Source organism: Erpetoichthys calabaricus, chromosome 4, assembly GCF_900747795.2.
Source record: "Erpetoichthys calabaricus chromosome 4, fErpCal1.3, whole genome shotgun sequence".
Lineage (NCBI taxonomy): Eukaryota > Metazoa > Chordata > Cladistia > Polypteriformes > Polypteridae > Erpetoichthys > Erpetoichthys calabaricus.
Window position 1 is genome coordinate 107,647,409 of NC_041397.2, and position 22,002 is coordinate 107,669,410.

At 39.2% G+C, this 22,002-nt stretch overlaps 1 protein-coding gene across 2 annotated transcripts in view; it reads left to right on the top strand.

Moving 5' to 3' along the window:
• The window catches only part of akap11 (A kinase (PRKA) anchor protein 11), a 113,010-nt gene that overhangs the window by 30,250 nt on the left and 60,758 nt on the right, over positions 1–22,002 (top strand). For both annotated transcript variants that reach the window (XM_028799664.2, XM_051927292.1), the window contains exon 2: positions 6,788–6,897. In XM_028799664.2, coding sequence (XP_028655497.1) covers positions 6,835–6,897 — 63 coding nt within the window. In that variant the 5' untranslated portion in view covers positions 6,788–6,834. The remainder of the gene's footprint in view (positions 1–6,787; positions 6,898–22,002) is intronic.

Sequence of the window (22,002 nt, forward strand, 5' to 3'; positions counted from 1 at the left end):
TTGGAATAGGAACAGCTGGCTAATGATTGTGTTCACTGGTCTGCTCCTTTATAATAATAATAATAATAATGCATTTTATTTATAGGGGCACTTTACATTAGCAGTAAATCTCAAATTGCAACATAAAAAGTTTAAACAAAGGCAAAGCAATATAAAAACAGAGATAAAACAACAATAATTATAGCATTCTTGTTAGTAAGCTTTCTGAAATAGAAAAGTCTTTAGCTGTTTTTTAAAACAGCCCACAATCTGCTGTGTTCTCAGGCTCTCTGGTAGGGCATTCCAGAGCCGTGGAGCAGTGGCTACAAAGGCTTGGTCTCCCATTGTATGAAGTTTGGTTACAGGGGGGCGAAGACAGTAGGTATTTGTAAAACGGAGGTTTCTTGTAGTGGATTGTAGTATAAGGAGTTCTTTAAGATATTGTGGAGCATTTCCATGGATACACTGGTGAGTAAACAAACAGAGTTTGTATTCGATACAGAGTTGGATAGGGAGCCAAAGAAGTGATCGAAGGTTTTGTGTAATGTGTTCATATTTCCGCACTCTCATTAGGATCCTTGCAGTACTATTTTGAATTTGTTGGAGCTTTTGAAGGCTCTTGTTGGGTATCACGATGAGGAGTGCATTACAATAGTCCAGTCTGGATGAGACAAAGGCATGAACCAGCTTTTCAGCATCACAGAGGGAGAGGTAGGGATGGAGTTTGAAGATGATGTCTCAGAGATGAAGGAATGGAATTTTACAAAGGTGATGGATATATGTATTAAATGACAGATGGGAGTCTAACTTGACACCCAGATTTGTAACAGAAGGAGAGAGGGTAATGGTACGGTCAGAAAAGGAAATACAATTTACAGAGGAATGAAGTTGATGGGGGGTGCCAATTAAAAGCTTCAGTTTTGGTGCTGATCAGCTTGAGGAAGTTCTTGGACATCCAGGCCTCAGTCTCATCCAAGCAAGAGGAAAAAGTTGATGGAGGTGTAAGAGAAGTCGAATCCAGGCTCACATTAGAGCTGCATATCATCTGCATAGCAATGGAATGAAACTCCATGCTTGTGGATGATGTGACCCAGGAGTAGCATATAGATATTAAAGAGGGTCGTCCCAAGGACTGATCCTTGTGGGACCCTACAGGTGACAGTGTGGGTATGAGATTTAGCATTCCCCAAGGCCACATACTCAGTCCTGTCTATAAGATAGGACTCAAACCTCTCCAAAGCAATGCCAGAAAATCCAGTTGTATAGTGAAGATGATGGAGAATATTATGATCTACCGTATCAAATGCAGCTGTGAGGAGGAGGTGTACAAGGCAAGGATTTCTCACAGTAACCCTGTGGCAAACCAAAACTTACTGACAAAATGATTTCTTTCAATCTTGATGGGAATTCCTCAGGGAAAGCTGCCAACTGTTGCTGGAGACACAGATGGCTTTTGAGGTTCTACCAGGCTGTTAACAGAGAACTGATAAGTTTTGTAATGTTAGCTCTCTCCTGTCAGAACAAAAATTTCTTTGTGAATGATAAGTAGTATGTTAATTAATTTTTCATTTGCAGTCCCTTGTGGATATGATTGATAGTCTCTAAAAATCTAATTATTGAAATAGGTGCTTGCAACTTTAAGATTATGTTCTGTTCATGAAGCACTGGGAGAATGTGGTAAGCAGGCTTCACAGTGAAGAGACCCTTCATAAATCATATTAGAACTTTAACACTGGCTTATTATACAGCATATTGCAGTTCATGTGATGTTATAACTAAGTTGGAGTATCTGTTATAACGATATTCCAGTGTCCTTGTTTGCTTTTTGTTGTACCAAATGAGGAGTAAAAATGCTATTTAATAATGTCATTTGAATATTCAGAAAGAGCTAAATATAATGAAAATTAATCAAAGCATCTTACAACTTAAAAATGACTTGCTCTGTGCAAAACAAAAAGAATTTACTTCTTGGTCTACTATTTAGCCTCAAGGTGGCAGTGTTGAATAAAGTTTAAGCCCTTAGTCATACAATTTGAAAAGCAGAAGTGCAAGTTAACAGGTAATGTTAACTCAGCTTCATACTGAAGAGTTTTTCACTTTGTCTTAATATGTACACACAACACCTTATAAGGGGATACAATTGTTGAAATATATGCACAAATATACTGCGCATGAAGTATAGAAATATATATATTATATTTTGGACACATGTTGAAGTGTCATCTTATACATTGTATGTCTTTTAATGAATAAAGAACTTACCAATTTTTAACTATTTACTAAGTGAGTGAAGGTGGCAGATACTGTTACTTACAGTCCTTGTGAAAGTATTCATTCAGTGTTTGCCCTATTTTGCCGCATTACAACCTGGAATTAAAATGGATTTTGGGGGGGTTAGCATCAATTGATTTACACAGCATTACACAAACAATAATTAAGACAAAAAACAGAAATCATGAATGTGCATAGGTATTCACCCAACAAAGTCAATACTTTGTAGAGCTTCATTTTGCTGCAGTTTCAGCTGCAAGTCTCTTGGGGAATGTCTCTTTTAGCTTAGTACATCAAGCCACTGAAATTTTCACCCCTTCTTGTTCAAGACAAAATTGCTCAAATCTTGAGGTCATGCCACCTATTCTCAATTGGATTGAGGTCTGGGTTTTGACTAGGCTATTCTAAGACATTTATTGTTACCCTTTAAACCAGTGGTCCCCAACCTTTTTGACAGCAAGGACTACTTTATTAGATGCAAATTTTTCCACGGACTGGTCGGGTTTGGGGCAGTTTTATACACAATTTACATAACATTTCTATTATTATTAAGTTATTAAGCAGTTCGCATACGTTTGCAACCCGAGATTTTTCTTCTTTTTTTGCATATAACAAAGACATATGCTTTGCATTTGCCATTCCAACAGATTGCACATCACAAACATTAACAGTTATCATTTTTTTCGTGTCTGCCGTTTCTATAGGAGGGTGACAATGAGTTAAATTCCAATGGATGTTTTTCAAATGTTGACAAGCAATAAGCAAAAGGTATCACTGAAAACCACAGAAAACAAAAACAGCAAAAAAAAAAAAAAAAAAACAGTACGAGGAAAGTTCGAAGAAAGAATTTTTTTTTTACAATGTTTCTGTTTGGGGATCATTGTGCAAACGTGCACAACTGAGCTGCGACCACAGATCTAACTGGCTCTGTGGATGATTCATTCAGGCATTTCAAGGTCACTTCGTTGTAATGAAAGCATCTGCTGAATGTACTTCGTAGTAACGCGATTTCTATAGACTCATGTCATATGGGGAAACTGTCAGGACCCTAACAATACTTTGTTGTAATACTCTCTCACCTCGGTCCCTCTCCTCTCTCTGCGCCGCTGCAAAGCCCCGCCCGCCAAGCGTTCTGAAATGTCTGAGTGAGTCTCCGTTGCCGGCAGTTCTCTCGCGGCCCGGCTGTCAGATGGCTGCGGCCTGGTAGTGGGTCGTGGACCGGTGGTTGGGGACCCCTGCTTTAAACCACTCCAGTGTAGCTTTAGAAAGTACTTTATATTTAGGGTCGTTGTCTTCTGGAAGGTGAACCTTCATCCCAGTCTCAAACCTCCGGCAGACTGAAACAGGTTTTCATCAAGAATTGCCCTTTATTTAGTGCCATCCATCTTTCCTTCAGTCCTGACCAGTTTTCCTGTCCTTGCCAATGAAAAACACCCCCACAGCATGATGCTACCACCGCCATGGTTCACTGTGGGAATGGTGTTCTCGGGGTGATGGGAGGTGTTGAGTTTGCGCCACACATGGTGTTTATCATGATGTCCAAAATGTTCAATTGTAGTCTCATCTGACCAGAGAACCTTCCTCCGTGTGTTTGGGGAGTCCACCACATGCTGTTGGACAAACTCCAAACGTGTTTCTTATTTATTTTCTTTAAGCAGTGGCTTTTTTTTCTGACCATTCTTCCATAAAGCCCCACTCTCTGGAATGTACAGCTTAAAGTAGTACTATGGATAGATACTCTAATCTCTGCTGTGAATCTTTGCAGCTCCTTCAGTGTTATACTTTGTGTCTTTGTTGTACCTCTGATTAATGTCCTCCGGTCTGTGAGTTTTGGTGAGTGGTCCTGTCTTGTCAGGTTTGTAGTGGTGCTATATTCTTTCCATTTTGTTTTAAAGGATTTAATGATGCTCAGTGAGATGTTCAAAGCTTCGGATATTTTTTATAACCCAATCCTGATTTATTCTTGTCCACATCTTTCTCCCTGACTTGTTTCAATGGCTCTTTGGTCATCATGATGCTTGCTTAATGATGTTGAAGAGTTAGAAGCCTTTCAGAACAGGTCTAGTTATGCGGACCTCGTGTGACAAATCATGTGACATTTTGATTGCACACAGGTGGACCGTCATCAATTAATTATGTGATTTCTGAAGTTAATTGGTTGGGGCAGATCTTGTTTAGGAATTTAATTGCCAATAGGATACATATGCACTCATAACCTTTCAGTTGTTACTTATTTTTTATTTATATACATACAGGGTACTTTATTTTTATTCCTCTTCAACAATTTTGACTACATTATTAAGTTCATTATATAAAATCCATCCATCCATCCATTTTCTAACCCGCTGAATCCGAACACAGGGTCACGGGGGTCTGCTGGAGCCAATCCCAGCCAACACAGGGCACAAGGCAGGAAACAATCCCGGGCAGGGTGCCAACCCACCGCAGGACACACGCAAACACACCCACACACCAAGCACACACTAGGGCCAATTTAGAATCGCCAAACCACCTAACCTGCATGTCTTTGGACTGTGGGAGGAAACCGGAGTGCCCGGAGGAAACCCACGCAGACACGGGGAGAACATGCAAACTCCACGCAGGGTGGACCTGGGAAGCGAACCCGGGTCTCCCAACTGCGAGGCAGCAGCGCTACCACTGCGCCACCGTGCCGCCCCTATATAAAATCTAAATGAAAATTAATTTTAATTTGAGTTTGTAATATGACAGAACACAGACTTGGATATGAATACTTTCACAAGGCACTGTATGCAACTTTTATTTTATCTGCTGGTATATAAAAATGAAGGAAAATGAAACATATGTCTGTGTTATTCCTTTTGAGACCTTTTAAAACAAGTAATTTGAATTTTTAGGTTAAATTTCTATAGCATACTAGTTTATGTACAGTATATAAAGGTTTTCCACTGCATTTACATTTTTATTCTTGCATTATGGTTCTGGAATACATTTTTGAAGCCTGTCTGTTAAAGATAAATGATAGTTAATTAGTAGATCCATAGAGGAAAAAATGGTGAGACTTTTAGGAATCCCTTTGTTAAGATGCAGACAGGAAGACATTTTTTTTTTCAAAGGAAGGGATCATTACCAGAATGTCTACAAAGTGATTTTAATTTTCTTTAAATTTATTTTTCATCCACTTTAATTTGTTTAGCTATCCATTTAAACCACAGCTAAACTATGACTTTAATTTTGATTTGATTCAGAAAATAGCCTTCAACCCAGCCTTAAAACAAATGACTGGACTATAAGTAATGCAATGTGCACAACTTGTACTGTTGTTCATATCCATATCCAATTTTAGTCATTAAAAGAAGTGTGAGGCAAATTGTTAAATCTTCTTCTTCTTTTGGCTGCTCCCATTAGGGGTCGCCACAGTGGATCATCTTTGTTCATATCCTTCTGTCCTCTGCATCTTGCTCTGTCACACCCATCTGCATGTCTTCACTCACCACTTCCATAGACCTCCTTTTAGGCCTTCCTCTTTTTCTCTTATCTGGCAGCTCCATCTTTAGCATACTTTCCCCAATATACCAAGCATCTCTCCTCTGCACATGTCCAAAACAACGCAATCTCTTGAGGCAAATTGTTAATTATGACCCAATATTAGTCCCAGCACCAGTCCCAATGCAGACTCACTAAACATAGTTCCACCCTTGGGAACTACATGCACCAAAGCAATAACTGAATCAATGGACACCAAATCTCTGTGGGTAATGAAATGATTTGAAATTGCCTCTGTGCTAATGGACTTAAATGATCTGCTAGTCTTTTTGTGCTTCTAGGTTCCTTTCTGATCAAGGTTAACTCTTTTCAGTGACTGTTATTGCCAACATTATCTCACTATCACATCTGGACCACCAACATGGGGTTGAATTACTGTATGTCTTGCTGATGATTCATCCTCAACAGATTTTTCTCAGTTGAGGCATTCTTGGAGTGCTGTGACTGCAGTACATCTGCACCAACGTTACCACAATATTGTTCTATGTACTTATGGCCTTTTATGACTAGCCAGATAAGTGGTACTGTATGCTAGTGATGGTGGTAGGTTTAACAGACTTTCAGTCCCTAATATTTGTGTACTTGATCTTGTGCTCTCAATACTAGCTGTCCTCTAACTTGGACTTGTTCTTCTTGACACAGAAGCTGGACTGAATCACATCTGAATAGTCAAAATACCAAATACCAAATGCCACTACTTGTGCTGAATTGCAGCAGTCTGTGAGACAACAAAACTGCTGTGCTCCACACTAAAAGCCCATGCACCATTTCCCCACTGCCCAGTGTAGACACTTTTTGTGGTAGAAGAGTAGAGCACCTAACTATTTCAAATCCACATCCACATCTCTAGGAGCAATGGTATTGTACATGGTTGATGTTTTGGAATAATGATGTGAACTGTTAGTACATTGCATACCCCTAATTCAGTACGGTTATTATTCGTTTTACTTAGATACATTGTTGATTTGGTTTCCAGAGAAACTTGCTGATAATTTGTTTTTGTCATCCACAGTTTCATTTCCTTTGGCAGCATAGGGAGACCTAAAAAACTGCCAAAGTATGGATGCCTGTGTTCGAGTCCGTGGTGTTCCTGTAAAGGCAAGGTCTTCTGTGAGAAAAGAGGTGAGCAGTTTTTTATTTTGTGCTAACCATTCTTAATATGTGTTTTAATTAAGGAATAGTGGCAGTCAGTGCTTCATTGAAGCAGAAGCACACCCCTCTTTTTAAAGAGTCAACCAGACAAGACACTGGTACAAGGTTCTTTGTCTTTGGCTGTATTCAGTTTATCCATTTATTACTAGAGTATTTCTCTAGAAATGGATGGTTATAAAATTGCTGATTTCCTAAAAAAGTAAACTGGCTTAGACATTGCATTTCTGTATTGTTTTATTGTATCATTTCTGTCTTTTTCTGAAACCTCTGCAGTATATTATATTTTGAAATTAGTATTTTTTTTCATACCCATCAAGGCCATTGTGTTTGTTTTACATTTTCTGCTTTTGTGATGTTTATGTAAATGAAGTTAAAATATGAAATGTCAAGTGTTTTGTTTAAGAAAAAAATTTAAAATCACTTAACATATGTTTACTATGATAAAAAATCAATCAATTGTAATTCTCTTTGTAAAAAAATAATATCCTGATATTAAGGCTTCAAACAGAATCAGTCCTGTTATGCTCACCTTTGTAACAATCAACATGTACTTTTGTAAACAGAACAAAAATATCTTCCATTTCTTCCTTAAAGTTATCCACTTTGTGACTGAGACAATAGGTATATATCTTTTATCATAGTTTATATTTAATCCAAGCTTTGCAAGAAGAAGGCCTTGCTAAAAAGAGTGGGGCTTTGCATTGCTGTACAGAGCATAAATTCTATACTGATGCTGCTCTATCTGAGTCTTACCTATTTGTTTGTGATTTTTATGTACTAATGCCTTAAAATTAACTCCTACAAGGTGAACTTTAGTCTCCACTGAGAGGTTGTGCAGCACTTTTAACAACTTTTTCATAAAAGTAAAAGACAATTAGAACAAGAAGAAACTAACATTCATTTAACAGCGAGTAGGAGTATATGCATAGTGTACATTGAAGGGAAGGTTTGGTGTTTTTTAAGTTGAAATTATTTCTTCAGGATCATGATATATATTAATTTGCCACATAAAATTGAACTCAAAAGTGAAGCTTGTTTTTATAGATATAAAAAAAAAACAATAGGGATTAAGTGTACATGAGTCCATAGGTGAATTGAGAAGCCTTAAAGATTTACCAGATATGTCCTAATTGAAGCAAAGTTTTAGATTTAAGAAAACTTGCCTTCTGAATTTATGAGGCTCCCTTGTGATAATGAAAGACAATTAGAAATAATTATTTTATCATAGATTCTTAGAACTAAAATTTTCTTGAGGTAAGAACACCTGTCCAGGTGTTGTTCCTAGCTTTCTCCCGAATAAGCTGTAGCTGCCCCGTGACCCTGCCCTGGATACCTGGGTTAGCAAGTTGGATGGATTATTATTGTTATTATTGTGCCTGTCACAAAGAAAAATATATGAATAGATTAATCTTCTTCCTACTGTTTGTCCCGTTTTCCGGCTCATTGCTTTCCACTTCTTCTGATCTAGAACATCATCGCGTGGAGGCTTTGACTTTTCACATATCATCCCTCAGTTGTTTAAACCAGCATTTCTAAGGAACTCCCACCTGGCCACTTTCCCTGTGGGCTGAGTCACAAAGCTGTGCTTGCCACCTACTGGTTGTCGCTATGGATCAAGTGGCCATAAATTACCAGAGGTGTGCTATTCTTTTTGAATAGAGTAGTTGAAAGAAGATATTGAGAACAACAATTAATAATCATCACAACATTTGGCTGCAAGATGGCACAGTTGTAGCACTGCATCCTGGCAGTGAGGGGAGACTAGGGTTTGTGCTTGGGAGTTTGCATGGGGTCCCCAGATGCTCTGGTTTCCTTGAACAATTCAGTCACATGCAGGTTAGGTGGGTTGGCATTTCTAAAGTGGCCTTTGTGTGTGTGTGTGTGTGTGTGTGTGTGCGTGTGTGTGTGTGTGTGCGTGTGTGTGTGCGTGTGTGTGTGTGTATTAGTCCTGCTATAGACTGGCACACTATTCAGAGATTGTTTCTGCCTTGCATCCAGTGCTCTCTGGGATGTGTTTCAGCTGCCCTTTAACCCTTCCCTGAATAAGCAGATCAGGAAGATTGATGTATGAATAAATGGACGCCTATCTGTTCTGTTCTTGTCACCTGACTACATATTCCATGCCTGTTGTCACTTGACTACATATTCCATGCCTGTTGAATATTCTTTCTCAATAATGTATGTTAATATTATCAATCTAGTGGCAGCAGGCAATCTTTGTGACATCAAGAAGTGAGCTTTCATATAGTCAAAGAATAAAAGCTATTGCAAATGTGCCTTTTTCAATCATTTTTGTCTCGTCTACAGAACTGAACCAACAATTCACATTTGTACGTTCAATATTGTCAATAAAGGCAATTGATGATGGCTTTCCAAGGTGAATCCTGGTGGAGAAAGACAAATGGGGTTGTTGGCAAAGTGAAGTGCACAGCCGGTCTCCTTTGAAGATGGCTGAATCTTACAACAATGCTTTGTTTTTTGCTTTTTTTTTACTTTTTTAAAACAGCATGAATACGCTGTCTTAGAATTATGTGTGTTATCTCAGGATGCAGATCAATACTCAATAACGTTTTTGGCTTGAAAAATTGATTTTTGGTAGGTTTTATGGATATTTATTTACCTGTGGACTTGTGTACCCTTAAGCCTTATTATAAAATGCAAGAGCAGCTATTTTTAAAATATATAAAAAGAAACATATCACTTTAGAATGCAGTTTTCTGTGGCAAATTAATATATACCATGGTTGTAAAGAAATAACTTTGACTTGAAAAATGCTGAACTTATCCTTTAATACATAGTTCTCTAAATAAATATTTTTGCCCAAACAGGTTGTTAAAATGAGGCCAATACAATGCAAGATTCATTTGATGTTTTACTGTTCTCAAGCTTGTGTACAGGAGAGCTACATCTGTGAAAGTCACCAGCTCATAGCACCTTGAGTTTATGGTTGCTGAAGGAGGATGCAGAGGAAGGTAGTCTGCACTTTAAAAGAGAACTGAAGGAATTTGCATAATTGCCCATTCAGAGCGATCGTGTGCATTCCTAAAGGGGTGCAGGCGAATACTTCAGTCCAAACACTATGCAATAGGCTGCATTATAGTTGGACGTAAGCAGAGGGTAAAAGAATCGATCTGTTCAGGGTATCATAGTTGGATGAAGCCAACCATTTTCAAGAATGTACAAAGCTGGTTGGCATCTCTGGTAACTCTAAGGTTCTAGTGAGAAATAAGGAGCCATACCGATTCACTATTTAAAGTAAGAAAGAAAGAAATTGTTGGTCACGTTAAAATTAAAATTTGTTTTGCTTTGAATACATTTTGTGAATTTATTTGATTTTAATATTATTAAATGCTAAATTTTTGAGCTTTGCTTTTATGTATGTTTCATGTTTACATTTTTTGGTTGAGGAAGATTTCATTTTTTTTTTCATTTAAGTTTTAAGTGCATCACTGGTTCATTTTTATTCCTCAGTATTCATTTAACAATTTGTTATGAAATGTCATGTTGCTAAAGTCTGCTTTGATTAACCTGCTTTATTAAGGCTCTATAATAAATTACAAGATTTCAGATTCTTCAAGTTGAGTCTTGTGCTTTGAATGATTCAGATTAAAGTGCTTTTCCATGTTTTGGATTTTGTGGAACCAGCTCACCTTCCAATCACAGAGAAGTTTTGAGTTTATTGAGTTTACAGCTATTTTCATAAACATCAGAGTTCTTTCAAGTGTTGTTTTTATCGTAACAAGTTTTCTCATAATTGCAGTGCATTTCCAATTTTATTTTTTATTTGTGACAGTTTGTCTTTATTTACTTGTACAAATTCGGTTAGGGAACACATCCTTTTAGAAAATCTCATTTTTGGTGTTCTGATTTTGATCCTTGATCTTTTACATTGTGTTGGGCCTATAGTTATTTCATAGATTTTATATGCAGTTTTACCTGACAACAATTACAGTCAAGCCCTTTGGTCTGAAAAACAAATTTCAGTTTTCAGAAAAGTGTGTCTTTTGGTTTTAATTTTACTTCTAGTTTCTCTAAAACATAGTGCCAGTGGTCAACTTGGCGGGGTCAGTTTAGGAAAAGGATTAGTGGTGGATGTCTGAGCTGAGGATCTTTCAGGTCATTTTGCATTTCTGCTACTGATGTAACAATCATTTGCTTTTTTATGCTGATGTTAAACATATAGCAAAACAATTTAAGTTACATATAGCAGCAGTTAACACTAGAATCCCTGAAGCCTACAAATATATTCATAATGCTGGCCACCTTAAATTCTCTTGCACCTCCTCATCAGCGTCTTTGTTTTGCAAATGTGTCAGTCAATACAAGCAGTAAGAGCATGATGTAAACACTGCAAATGAATTAAATGTATATGAATTCTGACTAAATTATACCCAGATACAACTGAGATAGAAAGCATGTTATATGCTAGTACCAGGTGTAACAGCTGGGCCAGAATTTCACAATGCATGCTGTTATTTGTATATAATTCACAAAACACTTTTTTTGATAAACCTTATCTCTCAAAATGTTAAAAATCATTGAGGGTGGTGCAGTAAAATACACTAGTAACTGGGGCATTTCTGTGTTCTGTTAATTTATTTAAAATATGTGGACATCATGCTAATTTAAACAAAAAATACTGCAACACATGCATACATTTTTTTGTTGACTGTGTAAATTACTGGAATATCTGCTAGCACATGATGCAACCTGCCAGCTGCTACTTCCATTTGCTGTTGTATTGTGTTAAATAAATAAATATGGTTACCATATTTCTTTTCATGATGAATAATAATGATGTTGTTTTAAAGCAGTAACTGGTCTCAGAAAAAAAAAAAACATGTACAGTACTATGCAAAAGTTTTAGGCAGGTGTAACAAAATGCTGTAAACAAAGAATGCTGTCAGAAATATAAATAATGATTGTTTACAGTGATCCCTCGCTATATCGCGCTTCGTCTTTCGCGGCGTCACTCCATCACGGATTTTAAATGTAAGCATATGTGAATATATATCGCGGATTTTTCACTGCTTCGCGGATGTCTGCGGTCTACAGTACGTGTGCTTCCTCAGTTGATTTGCCCATTTGAATTCAAACAAGGGACGCATTTGAATTCAAACAAGGGACGCTATTGGCGGATGGCTGAGAAGCTACCCAATCAGAGCACGCAGTGCTGCTGATTGGCTCAGCGACGGAGTGCTGCATTAACCAGGAAGTCTAATCTCACTCATTCAGCATTAACGTGCCCAAGCGCCAACAGAAGATGCAAATGATTGCAGAAAAGGTAAAAGTTTTGGATATGTTGAAGGAAGGAAACAGCTACACCACTGCAGGACACCATTACAGCATAAATGAGTCCACGATTCTTTTTATTTAAAAAGGAGGAAAAGCACATAAGATCTATGGCCGCAGTGTCCTTTAACCAGGGCGCAAAACGAGTTGCAAGTGGATGTGATAAGGCAGTAGTCTGGATGGAATCTGCTTTAGGGATTTGAATTGAAGAGTGATGGAAGAAGAACAACGGCGGTGCTAAACAGTCGCCTGAAGAGGCTCCTTTAGAAGAGCTGTAACGCTATCCTTTGTTGTGCAGTAAAATTAAACTCATCGTTATCGGACAAGTCGTCGTGTCATTGTTGGTGAGTAACCATAATTAATTATTTACGTACAGTACTTATTACATGTACATAGTTTAGTGTCACTGTACACACATTTTACTGTATACAATTTTTCTTGCATTGTACGTATTTATTGCTGGTGGCCTGTATGTCGTAATGGCTGTAACATATGTGATATCGGAGACGCTCGATATCTTTAAAATAATATTTAGGTTTTACTGTATGTAAACTGTGTTTACATACATAATTTCAACGAATCTTACCTAATATCTAAGAGAATACAAAGGGTTTATGCTGTATAATTGTGCGTGAAATGTTTATAATAGTGTGGGAGAGTTTATAAGGGCTTAAAATATGTAAAAATAACCATATAAACATATGGTTTCTACTTCGCGGATTTTCTTATTTCGCGGGACCTCTGGAACGCAACCCCCGCGATGGAGGAGGGATTACTGTATTGTTATCAGTTTACAAAGTGCAAAGTGAGTGAACAAAAGAAAAATCTAAATCAAATCAATATTTGGTGTTACTATCTTTTGTCTTCAAACCAGCATCAATTCTTATAGGTACACTTGCACAAAGTCAGGGATTTTGTAGGATTATGGTCAGGTGTATGATTAACCAGTTATACCAAACAGGTGCTAATGATCATCAATGTCACACGTAGGTTGAAACACAGTCATTAACTGAAACAGAAACAGCTGTGTAGGAGGCTTAAAACTCGATGAGGAACAACCAAACTCTGCTACCAAGGTGAGGTTGTGGAAGACAGTTTCATGTCATGGCAAGATTGAGCACAGCAACAAGACACAAGGTAGTTCTACTGCATCAGCAAGGTCTCTCCCAGACAAAGATTTCAAAGCAGACTGGGGTTTCAAGATGTGCTGTTCAAGCTCTTTTGAAGAAGCACAAAGAAATGGGCAATTTTGAGGATCGTAGGCGCAGTGGTCTGCCAAGGAAACTTAGTGCAGCAGATGAAAGACACATCAAGCTTATTACCCTTCGAAATCGGAAGATGTCCAGCAGTGCCATCAGCTCAGAACTGGCAGAAACCAGTGGGACCCAGGTACACCCATCTATTGTTCGGAGAAGTCTGGCCAGAAGTGGTCTTCATGGAAGAGTTGCAGCCAAAAAGCCATACCTCCGACGTGGAAACAAGGCCAAGCGACTCAAGTATGCACGAAAACATAGGAACTGGGGTGCAGAAAAATGGCAGTAGGTGCCCTGGACTGACGAGTCAAAATTTGAAATATTTGGCTGTAGCAGAAGGCAGTTTGTTCATTGAAGGGCTGGAGAGCTGTACAATAATGAGTGTCTGCAGGCAACAGTGAAGCATGGTGGAGGTTCCTTGAACGTTTGGGGCTGCATTTCTGCAAATGGAGTTGGAGATTTAGTCAGGATTAATGCTGTTCTCAATGCTGAAAAATACAGGCAGATACTTATCCATCATGCAATACCATCAGGGAGGCGTATGATTGGCCCCAAATTTATTCTGCAGCAGGACAATGACCCCAAACATACAGCCAAAGTCATTAAGACCTATCTTCAGCGTAAAGAAGAAGGAGAAGTCCTGGAAGTGATGGTATGGCCCCACAGGGCCCTGATCTCAACATCATCGAGTGTGTCTGGGATTACATGAAGAGACAGAAGGATGTGAGGAAGCCTACATCCACAGAAGATCTGTGGTTAGTTCTCCAAGATGTTTGGAACAACATAACAGCCGAGTTCTTTCAAAAACTGTGTGCAGGTGTACCTAGAAGAATTGATGCTGTTTTGAAGGCAAAGGGTGGTCACACCAAATATTGATTTGATTTAGATTTCTCTGTTGTTCATTCACTGCATTTTGTTGATTGATGAAAATAAATGATTAACACTTCCATTTTTGAAAGCATTCTTTGTTTACAGCATTTTTTCACACCTGCCTAAAACATTTGCACAGTACTGTATATACTTGGTGTGTGGGTGTGTTTGTGTGTGTCCTGCGGTGGGTTGGCACCCTGCCCGGGATTGATTCCTGCCTTGTGCCCTGTGTTGGCTGGGATTGGCTCCAGCAGACCCCTGTGACCAAGTGTTCGGATTCAGCAGGTTGGAAAATGGATTGATGGATGTACATACTGTAAGTCAAAAATGAAGATGCAACAAGATACGTGAAGAATTGCTTTAAAATCACATTCATCAAATTGTGAGGTGCCTCATGATTCCTACTCCTATAGTTCATACTATGCAGGCAAGCACGCGCTAAAATGTAAATCAGATAACATTTCATCAAGAGTGCTCCAGGAAGTCATTGTTGATATGATCAAACCCTTAACACAGATTGTTGGGAAATGTAGCATTCTGTGGAAATTCCTGAAGATTGGAGTTTGCAAACATTGCCCGTTCATACAAACTAGATAGTGTTATCTATACTTCAGTTGGTTTAACACATGTTACAGGTAAATAAATGGAAGAAATTATTAAAGACAAAACTGAGAAACACATACAGGGTCAAGTTTAGTGCTATCAGTGAACAGTCAAGATTGGTTTAAAAATGGAAGCGTGTAGTTCATCAGTTTGCTAGAGTTGTGTCAGGAAGCATCTAAAGCATTTGATGAGAATGATGAAAGTGGTATTATTCATCTTGAGATTTCAAAAAGCTTTAGACACTAATGATCAAACTAAAAGAAGCACATATTCAATATCTATATATATAATTCACTAAGCCGACAGGGCACGCAAGACAACCATGGGATACACACGACATAGCCACGCCCACCAACTCACACAGACCCGTCCACCAACACTAACACCATTGGATACGATGACAACTCACAGAGCCACGCCCACCAACTCTAAGAATTCACTAAGTCCATGGCAAGCAAGACGCACGCAAGACAGAGCCACGCCCGCCAACAATTCGAGCGAAAGCATTTGCCAAGAATGTTTTCATTAATCAAGAATGAAAGTTGGAGGCTCGAAGATGATCACATACCGTCGTAGTACCGACCATAAACGATGACGACTGGTGATCCGGCGGCATTATTCCCATGACCCACCAGGTAACCAAAGTCTTTGGGTTCTGGGGGGAGTATGGTTGCAAAGCTGAAACTTAAAGGAATTGACGTAAGGGCACCACCAGGTGTGGAGCCTTTCGCTTCATTTGACTCACAGGAAACCTCACCCGGCCCGGACACGGAGAGGATTGACAGATTGATAGCTCTTTCTCCATTCTGTGGGTGGTGGTGCATGGCCGTTCTTAGTTGGTGGAGCGATTTGTCTGGTTAATTCCGATAACGAACAAAACTCCCTCCTGCTAAATAGTCACGCGACCCTCGAGCGGGCGGCATCCAACTTCTTAGAGGGACAAGTGGCAAGGAATTCACAGTAAATGCGGGTAATACGCTCGCACTGATTAAGTCCCTGCCCTTTGTACACACCCCCTGTCACTACTACCATGGTCGGGTGACTTGGTGGATTATATATAGAAAAGCAGCCGGAACCGCAAAGAACAATGAAACGTCAACGTGGATCACAGGTGCATGTGGACTGTACACAGACGAAAGCGACTCAGGTGAGGAGTTGGGGGCAGGCACATGAGCAGGCAGTGTGTACTGAACGATGACTAAGAAATCAGCAGACTAGAATGGCGGGGGGGCCGGGGCGGAATGGGCGTCCTTACCCTCTCCCCCCATTCCATCCTCCACGCCCATGCGCCGTCCAGCCCCGTCCCTCGCTCTGGGAGGTGGAGGCGCGATGGCGGTCCTCCAGTTTTCAGTCACGGACAACTGTATGTTGCCCTCTCCAGAGTTCCATTTTTTCATTCACCTACAGTCGTATCCTCAAACCCACCCCATTTGGACAACTGTGTCTTTCAGGAAGTGTTCACCCATCAATATATAATTATGCATACGCCACGGGTTGGCTAGTGTATTATGCACATTTTAAGCAAGATTAGCATAGATACAGGCGGAAATGAGTCGTGGTGTAGGAACATTGTCTGAATCAGGTGGGGTCATGTAAAAAGAGGAGTCTCACAAGGATGGGGCTGATACTCTTTTTAATGTGACTAAATGTTCCAGATAATGACATTACTAACAAACTGCTTAACCATGCAAATAATGTTAAACAAAAGGGGGTTAGCAAATACCCTAGAAGCAGCAAAATTATTACATAGTGGCGTGTGCAGAGTTTAGATTATACAACTCACTTGTGAAGCACCTTTTGAAATATTGCATGCAGCATGACTGAATGAGCTGAACCTTTATGTGTATATAGTCAAAAGGTTAAGATGTGAGATGACAAAAGAGTGTTCATATTGTTTGATGTGCATAGCCTGCTAATAACATAACTGTTGCATTATTTAAATACAGTGCATCCGGAAAGTATTCAGAGCGCATCACTTTTTCCACATTTTTTTATGTTGCAGCCTTATTCCAAAATGGATTAAATTCATTTTTTTCCTCAGAATTCTACATACAACACCCCATAATGACAATGTGAAAAAAGTTTACTTGAGGTTTTTGCAAATTTATTAAAAATAAAAAAACTGAGAAATCACATGTACGTAAGTATTCACAGCCTTTGCTCAATACTTTGTCGATGCACCTTTGGCAGCAATTACAGCCTCAAGTCTTTTTGAATATGATGCCACAAGCTTGGCACACCTATCCTTGGCCAGTGTTGCCCATTCCTCTTTGCAGCACCTCTCAAGCTCCATCAGGTTGGATGGGAAGCGTCGGTGCACAGCCATTTTAAGATCACTCCAGAGATGTTCAATCGGATTCAAGTCTGGGCTGTGGCTGGGCCACTCAAGGACATTCACAGAGTTGTCCTGAAGCCACTTCTTTGATATCTTGGCTGTGTGCTTAGGGTCGTTGTCCTGCTGAAAGATGAACCGTCGCCCCAGTCTGAGGTCAAGAGCGCTCTGGAGCAGGTTTTCATCCAGGATGTCTCTGTACATTGCTGCAGTCATCTTTCCCTTTATCCAGACTAGTCTCCCAGTCCCTGCTGCTGAAAAACATCCCTACAGCATGATGCTGCCACCACCATGCTTCACTGTAGGGATGGTGCCAGGTTTCCTCCAAATGTGACGCCTGGCATTCACACCAAAGAGCTCAATCTTTGTCTCATCAGACCAGAGAATTTTCTTTCTCATGGTCTGAGAGTCCTTCAGGTGCCTTTTGGCAAACTCCAGGCGGGCTGCCATGTGCCTTTTACTAAGGAGTGGCTTCTGTCTGGCCACTCTACCATACAGGCCTGATTGGTGGATTGCTGCAGAGATGGTTGTCCTTCTGGAAGGTTCTCCTCTCTCCACAGAGGACCTCTGGAGTTCTGACAGAGTGACCATCAGGTTCTTGGTTACCTCCCTGACTAAGGCCCTTCTCCCCTGATCGCTCAGTTTTGATGGCCGGCCAGCTCTAGGAAGAGTCCTGGTGGTTTCGAACTTCTTCCACTTACGGATGATGGAGGCCACTGTGCTCATTCAATTTTTCTCTAACCTTCCCCAGATTTGTGCCTCGAAGACAATCCTGTCTCGGAGGTTTACAGACAATTCCTTTGACTTCATGCTTGGTTTGTGCTCAGACATGAACAGTCAACTGTGGGACCTTATATAGACAGGTGTGTGCCTTTCCAAATCATGTCCAGTCAACTGAATTTACCACAGGTGGACTCCAGTTAAGCTGTAGAAACATCTCAAGGATGATCAGGGGAAACAGGATGCACCTGAGCTCAATTTCGAGCTTCATGGCAAAGGCTGTGAATACTTATGTACATGTGCTTTCTCAATTTTTTTATTTTTAATAAATTTGCAAAAATCTCAAGTAAACTTTTTTCATGTTGTCATTATGGGGTGTTGTGTGTAGAATTGTGAGGAAAAAAATGAATTTAATCCATTTTGGAATAAGGCTGTAACATAACAAAATGTGGAAAAAGTGATGCGCTGTGAATACTTTCCGGATGTACTGTACTGTATTCTTCAATGTTTATTTCTACTTTAGAAAAAAATAAAAAAAACATCAATTTTTTTTTATTACTAATTGTAAGTTGATTTCAGAAGGCAACAACGCAGCACAGGAAACAGTCTTTAGAGTAACACAATTGGTTCACTGCATAGAGTTTAGTAGAATTCATTCACAGTTATTCCAGTCAATCATGTTATTTTTACATTCTCATGTTATATTAGAGAGGGCTGCTGTATGGGTTGTATAATTTTTTTTTCTTGTATTTTAAGATGCCATCCCCAAGAAATCATACACTTGTTACTGCATTTTGGCAATAATTAATAATAATAATTCTTTACATTTATATAGCACTTTTTCTCAGTACTCAAAGCACTCTCCACACAGGGAGGACCCGGGAAGTGAACCCACAATCCCCTTACTGCAAAGCAGCAGCACTACCACTGTGCCACCTATGAGCAATGAAGAATATGAGACCCTTATCCTTTACCTACAACAGGTTGTTCTGCCAAACTGAGTAAATTGATACTAAGATTTTTAATCATCCAAGTGATGAACAATACATCTACCATGAACAACAATTACAGCAGTAGTTCACAGTTTCAGCTTTTATGAAATAGAGAGTCTGTAGTTAGACATGGGACAATACACTTATCCTGCAATAAAATTCATATTGCAATTCATGCTTCACAATACAATATTCAATTATTTGAAAATTTCATTAAAATTATCTACTCTGTAGTTAGTGTCATTTCTAATTAGATATTAATAAATTAAAACATTGCAAAATAAATTCAGACTAAGTACAAATACACAATTTTTTATCTGTTTGTGTAAGGCTTTTCTTTTGTATTAAAATAATTTTATATTTTGTAATGAACAAGCCTGTGGATCCTGACTGGGTCTATGAAGAACTTATGTTACATTTCCTTTGAAGAAGAAAGTGAATGTCAACAATCTACATGAAGCTGAGACCTCTCTGCCGTGAAGATGCCTATTCATCCGAGGTTGCAACTAACTAAATCAAGTGTGTGTTTGAAAAATGTAACCTGTTTTTCCAGCCCACTTTCACATACTGTGATACTTGCTGTGTGCTGATGGTTTTCAATTTGACATCATTATTTTACCAAAAACAAAAAAAAACAGTTTGTAAAGTGAAGTAAAATAATCAACAAAACTGAAATGAAAAACTAAAGTAATGCAAAACTTTTAAAATAGCTGTAAAGACTACCTAAAATAAGGCCGTTGTTTTTGATTCAGTTTTCAGTTTTTTTTTAATTCCTTTACTGTCATACTTGGGATAATTCATCCACTGCTAGCACCACACAATGTGTCTCTTGTGAACATCAACTTGTAATAGAAGGAAAGAAGAAATACAGACTGTCAGGAGTTTGAAACACATGAAAAAGAAAGTGATTTATTGGGTGATAATGTTGTTCGTCCTTCTGAAATTGACAGTGATGTTATGATAGACTAGTTCTAATGATAGTGTAGCTTTTCAAGGTGATGATTTTGCATAGTCAGTAAAATAATAATGCCATTTTGGAGTTTGCATGGTGTAACAAGTGTTATGAATCTTGAGAACTTCAAAGCACGTAAGTCTCTAAAGCTTCCAAACATGCCCACTAGAGTGGATTATTACCATCAAACCATAGGAGGTAATATGAGCAAACACAGAACCTTTATAAAATAAAGATATATTTATCACAAGAATGCTTTGAGCAAAATGCAAGCTCCATGAAGCACCAAAGGCAAAAAGGAGTTGCCTGAAACACAAGGCAATCCAAACAAATTCCCAGAACAATCTAGAAAGGGGTGTCAAAAACAGAGTATGAAGTCAAGAATCAAATAAATCATAAAAAAAGCTCAGGAAAATCTCAAAGAAACATCACCTCTCAAGCATATTTGAATGAACCACAAGGGACTGTGGGATGACCCTGCCTTTATAAGGCAGAGGGCAATCCTTTGTGGTTACGCTCCCTGGCTGAAATATACAGTTAGGTCCATAAATATTTGGACAAAGACAACTTTTTTCTAATTTTGGTTCTGTACATTACCACAATGAATTTTAAATGAAACAACTCGGATGCAGTTGAAGTGCAGATTGTCAGCTTTAATTTAGTGGGGTGAACAAAACGATTGCCTAAAAATGTGAGGCAACTAAAGCATTTTTTAACACAATCCCTTCATTTCAGGGGTCAAAAGTAATTGGACAAATTAAATAACTGGAAATAAAATGTTCATTTCTAATACTTGGTTGAAAACCCTTTGCTGGCAATGACAGCCTGAAGTCTTGAACTCATGGACATCACCAGATGCTGAGTTTCCTCCTTTTTAATGCTCTGCCAGGCCTTTACTGCAGCGGCTTTCAGTTGCTGTTTGTTTGTGGGCCTTTCTGTCTGAAGTTTAGTCTTCAACAAGTGAAATGCATGCTCAATTGGGTTAAGATCAGGTGACTGACTTGGCCATTCAAAAATTTTCCACTTCTTTGCTTTAATAAACTCCTGGGTTGCTTTGGCTATATGTTTTTGGTCATTGTCCATCTGTATCATGAAACGCCGCCCAATCAATTTGCTAAAATCCAGCTAAATGCAGTCAGACAGTATGTCTCTGAATGTCTCTGCTTCTGTCCTGTGTCACATCATCAATAAACACTAGTGTCCCAGTGCTAGTGGCAGCCATGCACGCCCAAGCCATCACACTGCCTCCACTGTGTTTTACAGATGATGTGGTATGCTTTGGATAATGAGCTGTTCCACGCCTTCTCCATACTTTTTTCTTGCCATCATTCTGGTAGTTTCATCTGTCCAAAGAATGTTTTTCCAGAACTGTGCTGGCTTTTTTAGATGTTCTTTAGCAAAGTCCAATCTAGCCTTTCTATTCTTGTGGCTTATGAGTGGCTTGCACCTTGCAGTACACCCTCTGTATTTACTTTCATGCAGTCTTCTCTTTATGGTAGACTTGGATATCGATACGCCTACCCCCTGGAGAGTGTTGTTCACTTGGTTGGCTGTTGTGAAGGGGTTTCTCTCCACCATGGAAATGAGTCTGCGATCATCCACCACCGTTGTCTTCCATGGATATCCAGGTCTTTTTGCGTTGCTGAGTTCACCAGTGCTTGCTTTCTTTCTCAGGATGTACCAAACTGTAGATTTTGCCACTCGTAATATTGTAGCAATTTCTCGGATGGGTTTTTTCTGTTTTCGCAGCTTGAGGATGGCTTCTTTCACCTGCATGGAGAGCTCCTTTGACTGCATGTTGTCTGCTCACAGCAAAATCTTCCACATGCAAGCACCACACCTCAAATCAACTCCAGGCCTTTTATCTGCTTAATTGATAATGACGTAACGACGGACTTGCCCACACCTGCCCATGAAATAGCCTTTGAGTCAATTGTCCAATTACTTTTGAGTCCCTGAAATGAAGGGATTGTGTTAAAAAATGCTTTGGTTGCCTCACATTTTTATGCAATCGTTTTGTTCACCCCACTGAATTAAAGCTGAAAATCTGCACTTCAACTG